The sequence below is a fragment of the Chiloscyllium plagiosum genome, chromosome 1 (assembly GCF_004010195.1).
Source record: "Chiloscyllium plagiosum isolate BGI_BamShark_2017 chromosome 1, ASM401019v2, whole genome shotgun sequence".
Classification (NCBI taxonomy): Eukaryota; Metazoa; Chordata; class Chondrichthyes; order Orectolobiformes; family Hemiscylliidae; genus Chiloscyllium; species Chiloscyllium plagiosum.
Genome location: NC_057710.1, coordinates 154,809,838 through 154,824,277, shown reverse-complemented (window position 1 = coordinate 154,824,277; position 14,440 = coordinate 154,809,838). Strand labels below are relative to the sequence as shown.

The window sequence follows — 14,440 nt, the reverse complement described above, 5'->3', positions numbered from 1 at the left end:
CACTGCCCCCCCGCCCCCACACACTGACAGCGATCCCATCACACTGACCAAGCCCTCCTCACATTTCTCCCATTCCAGCACTGCACACAACTGGACCCCACACCCTACTGAACCATTCCTGACATGACATTTATATCGCCCTGGAGGGCACCTATTCTCACCCTTGATTGGACAACACTCCACCTGCCAATACTGCCACCCATCCCCATCCCAATCCTCACATCCAACTCATCAACCCACCCGAAGCACTCAGACCCCTACCCGATACTTCCCCTTTCACTTAGCTGCTCCCCTGACCCCCTCAGCCTTCTCCACCCTACCCTGCCAGGTTACCTCACACTGACCTGGCAGATTTACTCACTGTCAAAGTGGCTGCTGAATGTTTAATCACGTGTTCAGCTGTAAAGGAGAGTGTGGTTCCACACTGATTCCCTGCACTTCTGGAAGCCAGGTTGGTTCCTGCTGTTCTCTCTTGTCTGGGAATCCTTACGGCAAATCAAAAAAGAAGGGCACTTTTAGTCTAATGTGTTTCGGAAAAAGAATTCCTGGCCCTGACTGGAATTCCTGGCCCTGGTCTGATGATGACCTTGCAGTTTGCAGGGTGTAAATTAGTCGTGGTGTTTCTGTCATTACAACGATGTCTGTGTATTTTATGACTGGGCACCACTTGGACATTATTGGTGTTTGTTAAATATGCTCATGAATACATTGTCTTCCTTTATTTTCAGAAAACATGCTTGAGTACATATATTTACTTAACATGCAAAAACTTTATATATTTCAGCTCTTAATCATGAGATTAACAGTGAAAATCCAGCCAGGTATGGTGTTTAAGCTGTTTATAACATTTTACAAAGACTACATAAGAAATATACACATTGAAAAGGTCTGTTAATAGGAATAGTTTCCCAGAAGCAAGCAGTAAATGTATTATAACAGTGTCCTTTCCACCCTGTCGTGAATTAATCTATAATTCTGGATGGTGTGTTTTCTATGACATAGTTACTGTTAGAGACGACCAACCTAGGGTCTACCACATTTGTGCTACTGTGGAACCTATCTGAGCACTTTCACGCTATCATGGTTTTCACATGTTCAGACACATTGTGCCTCACTTCCAGGGAAATGGATTTTGAAACAGGCTTAGAGGTAGGAGCGCTACACAAGACACCTAACCCCTGGTAGCCCCAGGCAGTCTCCCATCCAAGTAATCAATCAACTCTGGTTCTTCTTAGCTTCTGTGCTCAGATTATTTCAGAATACTGTGACTAAAGGCCATTATAAATTGCAACAATTATTTGATAACTGCTAATGAGTATCTATTAAGGGCAATCAATCCCTCACAACTAGTCAGACAAAAGGAGACGGTAAACCAGTCAGTCGCTCTGTATCATGACCTCTGTTCCACTGAAGGAATCCCTGTCCAGTCCTGTCCAGTCCTGTCCAGTCCTGTCCCCTGTCTTCCACAGCTGCCTCCCGACACTTTCAAAAGACTGTAATCTTCGACTTTTAACTTTATTTCTTTATTTTTCTACTTAATACAATGTTTAACTTCCACCATTGTTATTTCTTTCTATCGTGTTCTTAAGACACTGTAGCTAGGTACTTGTACCTAAGATGGTACCTTGTGTGGTGACATAATGTACTTTTCACTGTACTCCTGTACATGAGCACACATGGCAATAAAAATCTAAATCTAAATCAAATCTTCCTTGTAATCCTTCAGAACATTGACTGTTGAGCATACTGGGACACTCTTAAGTTCATGATAAGTATGATATAAATGGAAGTCTTCCTTAATTTCTTCCCCTGTCTTTTTTTCTCCATTTGATTCCGACCCCTTTGCAGTTTCACACCCCGATCAGTGGTTCTGTCAGTGCTCCAGTTCTCAGGGACCACTCACAATGTGGCTGGGCACACTAAAGGCAACTTCCTAACCTTCTCTCCCATTCCAGCATTCCTTTTCCCAAAATTCAAAACTGCGGCAACTCATTCCAGAAAAGTTCTTTTTTAACAATCTAAAGGTAGCTGATTAAGCTGTGCTTGGTCCATCTGAGACTGCAGCCCAGTAGGAGACCAGTGAATGTGATTGGTCCACCCTGAGACTGCAGCCCAGTAGGAGACCAGTGAATGTGATTGGTCCATCTGAGACTGCAGCCCAGTAGGAGACCAGTGAATGTGCTTGGTCCATCTGGGACTGCAGCCCAGTAGGAGACCAGTGAATGTGATTGGTCCCCCTGAGACTGCCAGCCCAGTAGGAGACCAGTGAATGTGATTGGTCCCCCTGAGACTGCAGCCCAGTAGGAGACCAGTGAATGTGATTGATCCCCCTGAGACTGCAGCCCAGTAGGAGACCAGTGAATGTGATTGGTCCCCCTGAGACTGGAGCCCAGTAGGAGACCAGTGAATGTGATTGGTCCTCCCTAGACAGGAGCCCAGTAGGAGACCAGTTTGGGGAAAGTGGTGTCCATGTCAGTACAAATCCTTCTTAACCCTGTGTGACCAGAAAACTCATCAGCTGCTCAGGTGGAGGAGGAACACAGAACTTCCTTCAAACTCCTACGTACAGGTGGGATGAGAGCAGGTTTGTGATCTAGACTTGCACAGAAAAACATTTTCTCTTAACTTCAGAAACCTGGGCTATGCCCCTCATCTTGACCTTCTGCTGCACATCATTGAAGATCAATGGGTCTTGCTATTGAAAGTGTGTCTGAAGTGAATTGGAAAAACAGAAACTCCCAATGTGGGAATGCCTATCATTAACCCCTTTGGGTGCTCTCCTTTGATATGTTTGAGCATGGAAGAGATGGACAGAGATTCCTCCTGTTATTAGGCAAACCTACAAAACTGCAGGAATGGTTGGCAGAGCAGAATCAAGTCTCTGCCACCTTTTGTTGGGTTCTGGTGAACTCTTTCTGAAGTTGCAGCTGGGGTGGGGCCACATCCAACCTGAAATTTAGGGACCACATCAAACTTTTCTGTTCCACTATATAACTTCTCCTATAATATTTCCAGTACTTCATTATCAGTTTACCACTGTATGACACAGAGTAAACTGTCAGATTAAATCCAGCTATAAATGGAGAGATATTACACATGTAACTGCTTTGTGTCTGTGATATTCAGAGATGAGTCAGCACTGCTTCCTCCTTGTACAAATGACTTGGAATCAAATGGCTGCTCAGTACATCAATTGAAACTTAAACTGCTCCTATGCAAGGCCTGCCTGATCATGCATTAGACAAGTACCTGTTTATCAAGATTCATGCCAGAGATTCAAATACACATCCAAGCCTCCAACCTGAGAGAAATGTTTGTTTCTCACTGGTTATCAGACTGCTGTCAATGGCTATAAAAATTCAGAGTTTACCCTGTGAATTTTGATATTTTACACCACGGACATTGTTGTGGTTTACTCTGAAGTTAAAAACTTTTGATTTCCACAAACTTACTCAAACAGAATGGGAGGGGAGAGGCAGGAAGGATAGTATTTCAGGCACTTATGATACTGTAGGGTGAACTGTCTCCATCATACTGACACTAACCAGCAGCTGAATAGCCAGATTTAACTGTGCAGCTGATGTTTATATGGTTTTTACAGATGTATTAGGTTTGGAGTATTTTAAATACTTTTTAAAAATCGCCTATTCAATCTTTTGTCATACTAGCCTCGACTAAATTTGAGCAGCTCACTGGGCGATCCAGTAGCAATGAAACTTGTTTAAAATATGACCACAATGTAGAGTGCTTGAGTGTTGCCAGTGCTGATACAGTAATGGATCTTTCTTTGTTCAGTATGATCAATTGTACAGACTGGTCTCACCCAACAGGATATCAATGGCTGGTCAATTTGTCCTTGTCATGAGATGTCCTTGAGCAGCTCAACAAAATCGACCTGACTCACAGGGTTTTGCCGCAGGAGAGAGAGAGAGAGAGAGAGAGATAAAGAAATAACCAATAGTTTACACACTCTGTGTGCACTAACCATTGTTCCACTCACTCACCACTGAGGGCTTGAAGTGGGATATCTTTGCTTCTTGCCCTCTCTTGCTACAGTGGAAGGTTCACAGTGTAACTAGAAGATGTCAAATACCCACGCAGTCAGAGAACTCCTCCTCCTTCCTGCTCAAACCTGTTGACATGGGCAGGGCAGCACTGGGGCTTATGGCCCTGGCATCTCTGAAACCCCTTGGAGCTTCTGAGGCTTGGAAACCTGGCAAAGGAAGAGGTCCAGTGGTCGCTATGGTAACAGCTGTGGGCCAACCAGGGTTGTGGCCTTTGCCTTCAAAGACTTGGCAGGTACAAAAAAAATGTTTTCTTGCCTTAGTTATTGACTGTAAGATCACCTTTGGAGGTAGATATCTGACAGCTAGCCATAGAGTGTGCATCTGCTCTATGTATGAAAATGACTGGACATCCTTGTGGCTATTCATAAAACCAGGCACCAGTACCAGAAGGTAGCAGTGTGGAGGGAGTAGCTGGTGGGGCATGGTTTTAGAATTCTAGTCAGGATTGTGCCTTGAAAACTTTCAACTCCAATATTCTTGACAAAGTGAAAAACTGCGTACTGTTTGGCAGACCATTTATGACACACTGCTTTTAAAACGGTGACGACATGAACAGCTCATTGTGCGTTTCCTTCCTCAGCCCAATTTTTGAGGATGATGTCGCCTCAGTGATGGAAGTTGAAATGGATGAACTTGACAGATGGATGGGCAACATGAGGAAGATATGTAAGTGCAGAATCCAAAAGTGCGTAATTCCTCAATAGCGATTATTTGCCTTGTTTAAATAATTCTCATCGGTTCTCTACAAAAGTGATTGTAGGATAATGGGTTTGCAGGAAGCCATTGTTTTGAATGTGATGTGTATTGACATGACGGAACTCCCTGAACTCTGCTTTATCTCTTTTACCACTTTCTTCTGCTGCCAACCCTCTCACCCCCTCCTTCGCTAATCTCTTCCAACACTCCATCATTGTAACATCTTTTAGGAGAAAGTGAGGACTGCAGATGCTGGAGATCAGAGCTGAAAAATGTGTTGCTGGAAAAGCACAGCAGGTCAGGCAGCATCAAAGGAGCAGGAGAATTGACGTTTCAGGCATAAGCCCTTCTTCAGGACCCTTCCTGATGAAGGGCCTATGCCTGAAATGTCAATTCTCCTTCTCCTTTGATGCTGCCTGACCTGCTGTGCTTTTCCAGCAACACATTTTTCAGCAGTTGTAATATCTTTTGGCCAAATGTGACACACTTTAGGTTCTAGTGGAGAGACATTGGGCTGGGGTTTGCTGCATGACTCCAAGGCCAGGCAGTAGTAGCTGGCAGGCAGAAGGTGCCACTTTTGTTCCACGCCATCTCACAGCTAACAGCCAATCAGATCAGGTGAGGAACAGGGGCCGACCAATGGAATGGTAAACACTGAAAACAAAGATGGCAGCGGGTGATGCTGGGGCAGGAGCAGGCACCCTGTTTAAGGGTCTGCCCACCTTACATAGACAATCGCCTGTCTCACTACTGACTGCACGGAATGAACTGAGCAAAAACCTTCAGCCAGAATGGCAGGATGGAGACATGGGAAGGTGGAGTGACAGTTCACTGTCCAGGCTACAATTCCAATCAGGGTCTTCCTTCCCAGGGACCAGAGGAGGGATCCAGCCAGACTGACCCTGAAAGTCTGGCCAGGGATCAAAGGGGAGGGTCAGCCAGAGAATTTGGGTCAAGCATATCACTGCGCTCCTTCAGCCTGCCAAGGTGTGGACTTGATAGGTCATATCTCTCGGTCAGCAAAGACCGTACTCTGCCAGAAACATAGCAGCAACATGGAGAGAGGTGCCCAACTCTCACTACTGATGCCCTTAGCCCCACACCTCTTGAGAACGGTCATATCTGCGAGGTATTTGTATAGCCGTGTGAGACCAAGGCTGCCTCTAATGTGGGTGATGTGGGGCGGCCTTCTGTCTTGTGTGAGCAAGTCACAGCAGGGGAAGGTCCAAGCCCAGCATAGGGCCTGCCAAACCTATAGGTTCCCAGCCTCGTGAGCAGGCTCTGGGCATGGCACAACAGTAAGGCAGCCTCCCACTGACCGTGCCAACTAAGCGGGTGAATGAGTGAGCACAGGGACATAGCGGACGCCTGGACGCCCACAGAAATGGCAGTTGGGAAAAGGAGACAGGCAGCCCTTGACCTTTTGGCGTTGCTGTTATCTGCTGCAGGCCGGGGTCTGGCTGAAGAGTGAAGAGCTGGAGGGTCTGGGGAGGAATGGTCCCTGAGGAGGAGGAGGAGGAATCCTCAGGGGGTGCATTTCCTTCTTTCCATTCACCAGCATGAGTGGTATCACCTGCTGGCTCCCTGTGGGATCAGATCCCCAGCCTGGTCTATCATCAGGCCCAAGGCATTCCCTGTGGCTGAGGGAGGCTGTGACAGTGAAGCCACTGACAGTTCAGGGCCTGGGGGGGAAGTCTGAGTTATAGGCCGAGCCCTGGGCTGCTGCTAGGCCTCAGGCATTGTTGGTAACCGACCCAAAATTGCAGCAAGAAGGGAAGCAAGAAGCAGCTCTGGAACCGCCGGGTATGGATAGTGGATGAGTGCGTCAAGGCCAGGAGTGATGATGGGCTTCTTGATCTCTCCCATTGAGAGGGTGGTGACATCCACGGGCAGCGAGATACAAGCGACCATTGCGTGAATTCCAGAGATACACACTGTCTTACAAACAATTGCTTTCTCCATGAGCTCAATGTAACACTGGCACTGAACAGTCCACCTACTCCAGCTGTAAAATGGAGGATAAGTCTCTGGTAAGTGGCACTAAGAGTTCCCGTGATGGAGCCCTGTGTGTGGACAGTCCCTCACAGTGCTCTCAGTAACTATGATATTAGCAGCAGTGGGTAAGAGTGGGTGCTGCACACCAGTGTACCAGGGCTGAGTGGCTTTCGGGTCACCAATCCCGAAGGCTGCGTGATCCGTACCTGCCTCCACTCCAGCTGGAGGTACGGGGAATACATTAAGGAGAGCACCTCCACAATCTCAGCAGGTCTGGCAGCACCTGTAAGGAGAGAAAAGAGCTGACGTTTCGAGTCTAACTGACAAAGGGTCAGCTCTTTTCTCTCCTTACAGATGCTGCCAGACCTGCTGAGATTTTCCAGCATTTTCTCTTTTTGTTTCAGATTCCAGCATCCGCAGTAATTTGCTTTTATTAAGGAGAGCACCTCACTGTGCTTACATCTCACAGGAGAATGGAAAATATGGACAATACGCCATTACATTTTCTATAAAGGGTTCACATGCAAGTGTTGCTTCCCTTTCCAATTCTTGCTGCCCTCAGGGGAGCCCCTCGCCAGCCTCGCTTTCTTGTATAGCTGGAAGCAATGGAATAACACTTGGTTCGTGAGCTCTCCAGTCCCACCACTATCAGGCAGGGACCTGGTTACTTCAGCTCACCACTTGTTCCAAGGGACCTCAGTGTTGGAAGCCAGGCACCAACATCTGTGTTCTCCATAGACACCAACCACACGCACCTCACAGTCACAGCTCTGATGAAGAGTCATCTAGACCCGAAACGTTAGCCTGCTCTCTCTCCTTGGATGCTGTCTGACCCGGCTGTGATCTCCAGCATTTGTTATCTTTGTCACAGTCACTGACAACGGCTTCTGACGTGAATGTTCCACAGCCTGTATAAACACACATGGTATCTCTCTGATCCACCCGCAGGAGGCTTCTGTACCTCAGACTGCACTGACAACTCACATTGTAATGCAGCAGCAAGGACACTGTGCTCTCAGGTGCACATGCACCCAACTCCTGGACTGCACCAGGCTGCACCTCTGAGCTCTTCACTCACTCTCCCAGCACACACTCACTCTGAGCTGACCTGGATGCTCACAGTCTTGCACTGCCTTGCCCAGCCTCTTTGAGAGGTAGCTATTACAGGAAGTGAAAGTGGGTGGCACAGTAATCACTGTTGGTAAAGATGGGGCCATTTCCCAAGTGAATGAGTAGGCAGTGCAGAGGGCATGCAGGGTTACTGATGTTGGGGACTGAGGTGGGCGTTGGAAATTTTAAAGACAAGAATGTGAGACTATTTCATTGGAGTCTTAGGTTACAGACTTTTAATTTAAAAACTGTAAATATTGCAGGTCGTAAGAATGTAATTGCAGGTGCATTATCGCAGATTTAACTGATAAATTTCAGATGAGATTTGTGCTTATGCAATATTTTATATATATATATAAAATATATATCTATGGAAAATGTTAAGATGAACTTAGATGAAAGTTATCTGTATGTTATGGTAATATGTTTAAAGAGTGGAGAAAAATGAAGCCATCTTTTCATTATGATGGTGCCTTTTTTCTTAAGGGGTGAGGTGTTATGAAGGTTTAAGAGATACTGTACTTTTACGAGAGTTGAGGGACTGAACAAGCACATAGAGTGCTGGAGAATTTATAGCGGCTAGCAGTACCTGGGTGGCTATGAAACAAAAACCAAATTCAAATTCGGCCAATCAGTTTAAATTATGCCCCAAAATACCAAAGCTCCAATCACTTTTGAGTTTAGTATTGAATTTAACACAGATGAAACGATCAATGCTTTGGGGTATAAAACCAAAAGAAAAAAGATCAACAGGCTGCTAGTGAGAACTCTCTGCAAGGTACCTGTCTGGAGAAGGAGTTTGCACAGAGAGAAACATCAATACTGACCTGGAGAGCAAATCTACAAAGAGAAGATTCGACAGCTGGCTGGGTTTGAAATTTGAATTTTTCAGTAAATCTTAATCAGGGGGTTTATCAGACCTGTATTGTGGAGGGGATGGTAAAAGATAGGTTTAGGAAAATAAGTTGTTAATAGTTACAGTTAATTATTCTCTGTTGGGCTTTAAAAAATTAAACTTGTTAATTTTTACTTTAAGTAGTGACTTTTGGGATAGTTCTTTGCCTCTAGAATTTTCACAGATGACAGAACGGGTTAAATCATTTCTGTGCTGCTGGTTTGAACTAGCAGAGGGGTTTATCCTGTGTCGTAACACTAGTTAGAGGAGATGTTCCACGCCAAAGTGAGAGTGCCCTGGTAGGAGTGGGAGCAGGAGCACAGTTAGAGTGAGGATGAGGACTCAGAGAGAAATGATGGCGGAGTGGAGAAGGTCATTGACGTTTTTCTGACAGCGCTGGGCGTTTATCCAGACCGGTGAGACTTCACCGGGGGCCTGAGAGGAAAGCCTGGAACAAACCGGCATGCTCCAGCGTTGTAGCTGCCACCATCAACCCTGGGCGAAGAGGAAATCCCAATCAAAATCCCATTTCCCAGCACTTCCTGAACCTGCCCACAAAGTAGGACAGTGACCCCGCTACATCAGCCACTGTTAGGAACCATAGAGGCCAGCTCCAGACTGACAGTGCGTGCCCAAAGCAGGTTTATAAAGTTGGCACCAGCATCAGGGATGCTAGACCTTGTTCTGGGTCCAACGAGTGGCAGAATAAGGCTAGACTTGGATGAGCAGGTAGCCGTAGGGATGGGGTAGGTGGTTAGTTAGGCAGGTTTGGCAAGATGCAGCGAGAAAATGCATTCGGCCTCATGGAGGGAAACCCTCTATGAAACTTGGTGAACTAACATTTCGCCAAACAAGATAAGATTCAGCCCAAAGCTTTAGGGAATATTTTTGGATGGGCATCAGGATTGTAAGAAGTGTCAATGTACTAGCATTTCCTGTCCCCACTTGTTTGTATCTTACTGAGTCTTATCCAAAGGCTCAGGGGGTCAGGCAGCAACATCGATGTTTCGGGTACCAGCCCTTCATCAGGGCGTCATCAAAACATCGATTTTCCTGCTCCTCAGATGTTGCCTGACCTGCTGTGCTTTTCCAGCACCACTCTCTTGACTCTGCAGTCCTCACTTTCTTCTTGTGCAAAGTCTCCACCATCTTGTGTCACCAGGACAGCAGAACCCTCCACATTTCGTCCTTGGAGGAAGCATCACTATCCATGGAGGTCTTCAGTGAGCAATGCCTCCCCCTTCAGGAGACCTTTACAGGGGCATACTGAGGACCTGCAGCAGACTGATTTGGGCTCCAGACCTCCTGCTCAGGAGCTCATTGGCCTTGCTGGATTGTCACTCTGTTTGACCTATGATGGATTGTCCTGTATGTTGCACCTGTGTGTGGGATTCTCAAAGGCCTGAGAATCCATGTCTTTAGTAGGTAGCTCTTGTCCCCTAGTTTCCATCTTTGGAAGACACTTGTGACTTTTAAAGCTGCAGCACCTTAGACTTCTGAAGTACACACATGTCACGGCTGCTACACAAGAGCTGGAGACAGTCCTGAAGGCTCTATCTCCCGAGGTCACAGACCAGTTAGACACTGAGTGAGTGGAAAGCCTTTCTGGTGATGAGGGCCTGGCTGGCCCCGGGGGGTGCCCAGCAATGGCCTTGAAGCTGGTAGATCCTTTGACCTGATTGTCACCTTTGGTGCTAGGCACCAGTTATCCCCCCTGATGTCACAAAGAGCTGCAGACAAGGAGATTGTTCTGAGAATCTCTGCAATATTGGGAGGTGTGGTTCAGAGGCACAGTGAGCTTTCAGCACCTTTAGTATTGGTAGCTCACTGAACCCCAGGGATCCCAGCTCATCCCTACAGGATGGCACAGAGTTCCATGGCTGCGACATGAGAGATTTGCAGTGTTCACTGCGAGCTAGCCAGTCAGACATGAGACTCTCTCCTGGGATTAGCCTGTTCTGCAGCAGGAAGCAGTCGCCATATTCTTCTCTGCATTTCCCTGGCCTTCCCGCTCTGATGTTGGTCCTGTTGCAGGCTCTGAAGTTGGTGATGCTCCACTGCTGCGTGCCTCTGCTGCTGCTCCTCCTCAGTGGAGAATCTGAATCGTGGGTAGATGAGACTCTTGGTAATTGGGTCTCTCTCTTTGTGGAAGGCCTTCATTATAAGAGACAAACCCCACCCTGACCTCCAGGCAGTGCTATTACCTTTCTCCACTCCGACCTTGTGCTTACCCTGCCTCACCTACAATGGCTCTCTCAATGGCTGTCTCAGGGAACCAACCCTGAGCTCTTGCTAACTTGCTGCCTTTTTTAACCCTGTCAGACTCCGATGTTCCATAATCCCCATGTACCCATGGCAAAATCAGAAATGCGCCATGAAATTCCAGTTAACCTGTTTCTAAATGTTTTAATGCCATCCCGGCTGCACTGATGTGTGAAACGTTTGTATGTTTGCCATTTTCATTCACATCCGGAAGCAAGGTATGGACGTTGCGGTTCCAGTCTGACCTGTTGTGTTTTGATGTTAGCTTTCCTTGCCTGTGTCCTGAGTGGCGCTGTGATGTTTAGCTCTGTTTTAAGCTTAGAAAGAAGCTTAGGAAGTTCTCAAACGAGGAGTCCACCAGTCAGACACGATGTAACATTTGATGTGTTGAAGCGTTCCATCTGTGAAATCCTAAATAATTTCCTAAATCCTTTCAGCTCCACAAGACAGTTTACCAGACATCAGTGAAGAAAAAGACCTGAAATCCAAATCAAGGTAGGTGACAGAGAGAAAGTAAGAGAGAAAGAAAATCTCAGTTTTAAATTTCTGAAGGAAAATATTTCGCTGTATTTAATTGCTTTGACAATGTAGCATATAAACAAATCATGAATAATTTTGAAACATTTTGCTGGTTACAGGTTAATCAAATAATTTATCACATTAATCACATTTATATAGTAATGTATTTCATCACACTTTCCACTGGAAAGCCACAATTATATGAACTGTGGCATGCTCCAGCAAGAACTAGCAGGAAGTGGTTCCGACTCATGTGACAGACAGCACAAGCACAGAATACAGCACCAGAGGCAGCACAAAGACTGGGTTCAAAAGCAGAAAGATGATTCATTGTAACTTGGCAATGAGAATTAAAGGGAGTGTTACGATTTAGTTTGATAATAACAAGAGCTGTGGCACTTCCAAATTCTGACATGTTGACACTGTAAGAAAGCAAGAAGCCAACATCATCTATAATTGAAAAGCCCTGTCATGAAAGAACAGTAGGTGGCATGGTGGCCCAGTGGTTAGTACTGGGTTAGTACCCGGGTTCGATACCAGCCTCCAGTGACTGTCTGTGTGGAGTTTGCAAGTTCTCCCTGTGTCTGTGTGGGTTTCCTCCCACATTCCAAAAATGTGCAGGTCAGGTGAATTGGCCATGTTAAGTTGGCGATGCTAAATTGTCCATAGTGTTCAGGGATGTGTAGGTTAGGTGCATTAGTCAGTGGTAAATGTAGAGTAATAGGGGAGTGTGTCTGGATGGAATACTCTTCGGAGGGTTGTTCTGGACTTATTGGGCTGAAGGACCTGTTTCCTTATTGCGGGAATGTATAAAATGTATATGGCTCAGTGTTTAGTATATTTCAGGGTTAGAATTCTGCTTTCAAAACAGGAAAGTACTGCAAAGTCAAAGTTTATAGGAATGGAGTTCATTTTCTCAGCACCACCATGGTCATGCTTTCAGTGGTGCACGGCACTGGCAGCAGGTAAAGGCTGTTTGAAATAGTTTCCACAAGGATATGGCCAGTTTGGCTCAAAGGCCTGTGGAGAAGTGCTATCCTAACCAGCTGATGGAATGGAAGATCCCAAATTTGGGCAACACCTGTGCCAACAACAAAGTTGCACATCACTGTAGCAGGGTCAGGGAAGGTGACCTCTGCCCTTCTCTTCCTTTCAACAGCCAAGCAGCTAAAACACCGGTGGGAAGTTTTGATCATTTTCTCTATTGCAAAGTGTTGAAATGGAATCTGGAATGCTTTTCAATGTGATTTTTGTTGAGTTCCTGGATTTAGCAGGGAATACTGTCAAGCCCTCACAGAAAAGACAGAGCAGTTGGTGATCCTGATAAAGACTACAAAGGTAAAGGAAGATGGTAGTGACCATGCCTCAGTGTCCATAGCAGGACAGAGGAATGGAACAGAGGATGTGAACAAGATCTATCAATGCCCTCTACCAACTGGGCACTGGACTCCTCCACTGCTTGTTGGCAGAGCTGGGTCTGGATGGGTTACTCTTTGGAGGGTTGGTCTAGACTTGTTGGGCTGAAGGACCTGTTTCCATGCTGTCTGCGAGTGGATGCACTCCTTTCATTCTTCTTCCTGGCAATGGATGCACTAAACATTCCCCCTCCCCCCCACCCCTCCCACCCCCCTCAGTGGGTAAAGTCCACTTATGCCCAGTGACACAGCTCGTGCAGGTTTTAATGCTGCCCGCATTGAGGATGCCAGTATGTGAGCTGGTGGCAGCCTCAGACTCAGTGGTGGGGCCTATTTTTCAGGTGCTGTGCAGTTGCTCTCTGTCCCCTTGCTGGGGCTTGGCAGGCTGTTGGAAAATGAAGAAATCTGAACGGGCACATTATCGTGAAGGAAGGGTGGCTGGGAAGCAAGGTGACAGGTTCATGATCACACCATCAAGCAGCTCATTCCTCACACACAATCGAAGGATAGGAGGGAGCTGGCAGTTGTGTAGAAAGCTGGGCACACACCATCACCCTCAGTGATGCCACAGGGTCTGTCACACAGCCCACACCATGATGTGAAAAAAAATCACCTCCTTCACGGGGGGGAAGGCGGGGGGGGATGGAGATGTAGGTGTCCTTGTGTCCGGGCAGCACTGCACTGCTCCATTCAACTGTGTACTACATTGTCCTGCAAGAAAGAGGGCAGTGATTGTGTAGCAGTGTTTAGTGTACCTGCCTAGGGAGAATATGTGAGAGTGATTGGGCTGGGGGGGAGGAGGGGCTCGCAGCCATACAGCATGTCTCAATGAGCACTTCAACATGATCACCCTTTCACAAAGCCACATTGTCTTCACCTGATTACCTTGAACTCTTCTAAGTGCCCTGCTATAACTTCTTCAATAACAGCTTTTAAACATTTCTCTTTGACAGACGTGAAGCTGAGTGGCCTGACATTTCCTATTTTCTACCTCCCTTTCTTTTTGAATAAAGCAGTTACATTTACGATCTTATAGGATTGCCCCGAGTCAGGGGAGTTTTTGAAAATTAAGACCAATGCGTCCACTATCTCACTAGCTACTCCTTTTAAAATCCAAGGATGAAGTCCATTAGGACTTGGGCACTTGTTGGCCCACAGCTCCAACAATTTACTCATTTCTCCAGTGAATGTGATTTTCCTGAGTTTCTCTCCCTTCTGTTTTCTGAGTAATCACACCTCTCGATTCTGGGAAATCCAAGATGGAGGGTGGGAAAAATTTCTAACTGTAAGGGCTGCTCCTTTTTTTGCGGTATTTTTGGTGTTGGAGGTGACTTCCTCGAATCCCAGGAGCAGCAATTCCTGTTTTATATGCCGTTGCATTGTTTTGGAACTTTGGGAAAAAAAAGTCAAAACAACAGCAGTTTTAAAAGGGAGAAGAGCAGACAAAGGAAGCACATGGTGAGGAGAGTGCAGGAGAGAGA

General features: G+C 46.4%; 1 protein-coding gene across 1 annotated transcript in view; it reads left to right on the top strand.

Moving 5' to 3' along the window:
- The window catches only part of LOC122554623 (transmembrane protein 154-like), a 97,305-nt gene that overhangs the window by 64,175 nt on the left and 18,690 nt on the right, over positions 1 to 14,440 (top strand). The window contains exons 4-6 of the mRNA XM_043699947.1: positions 785 to 821; positions 4,648 to 4,733; positions 11,463 to 11,520. Of these exons, the coding sequence (XP_043555882.1) occupies positions 785 to 821; positions 4,648 to 4,733; positions 11,463 to 11,520 (181 nt within the window). The remainder of the gene's footprint in view (positions 1 to 784; positions 822 to 4,647; positions 4,734 to 11,462; positions 11,521 to 14,440) is intronic.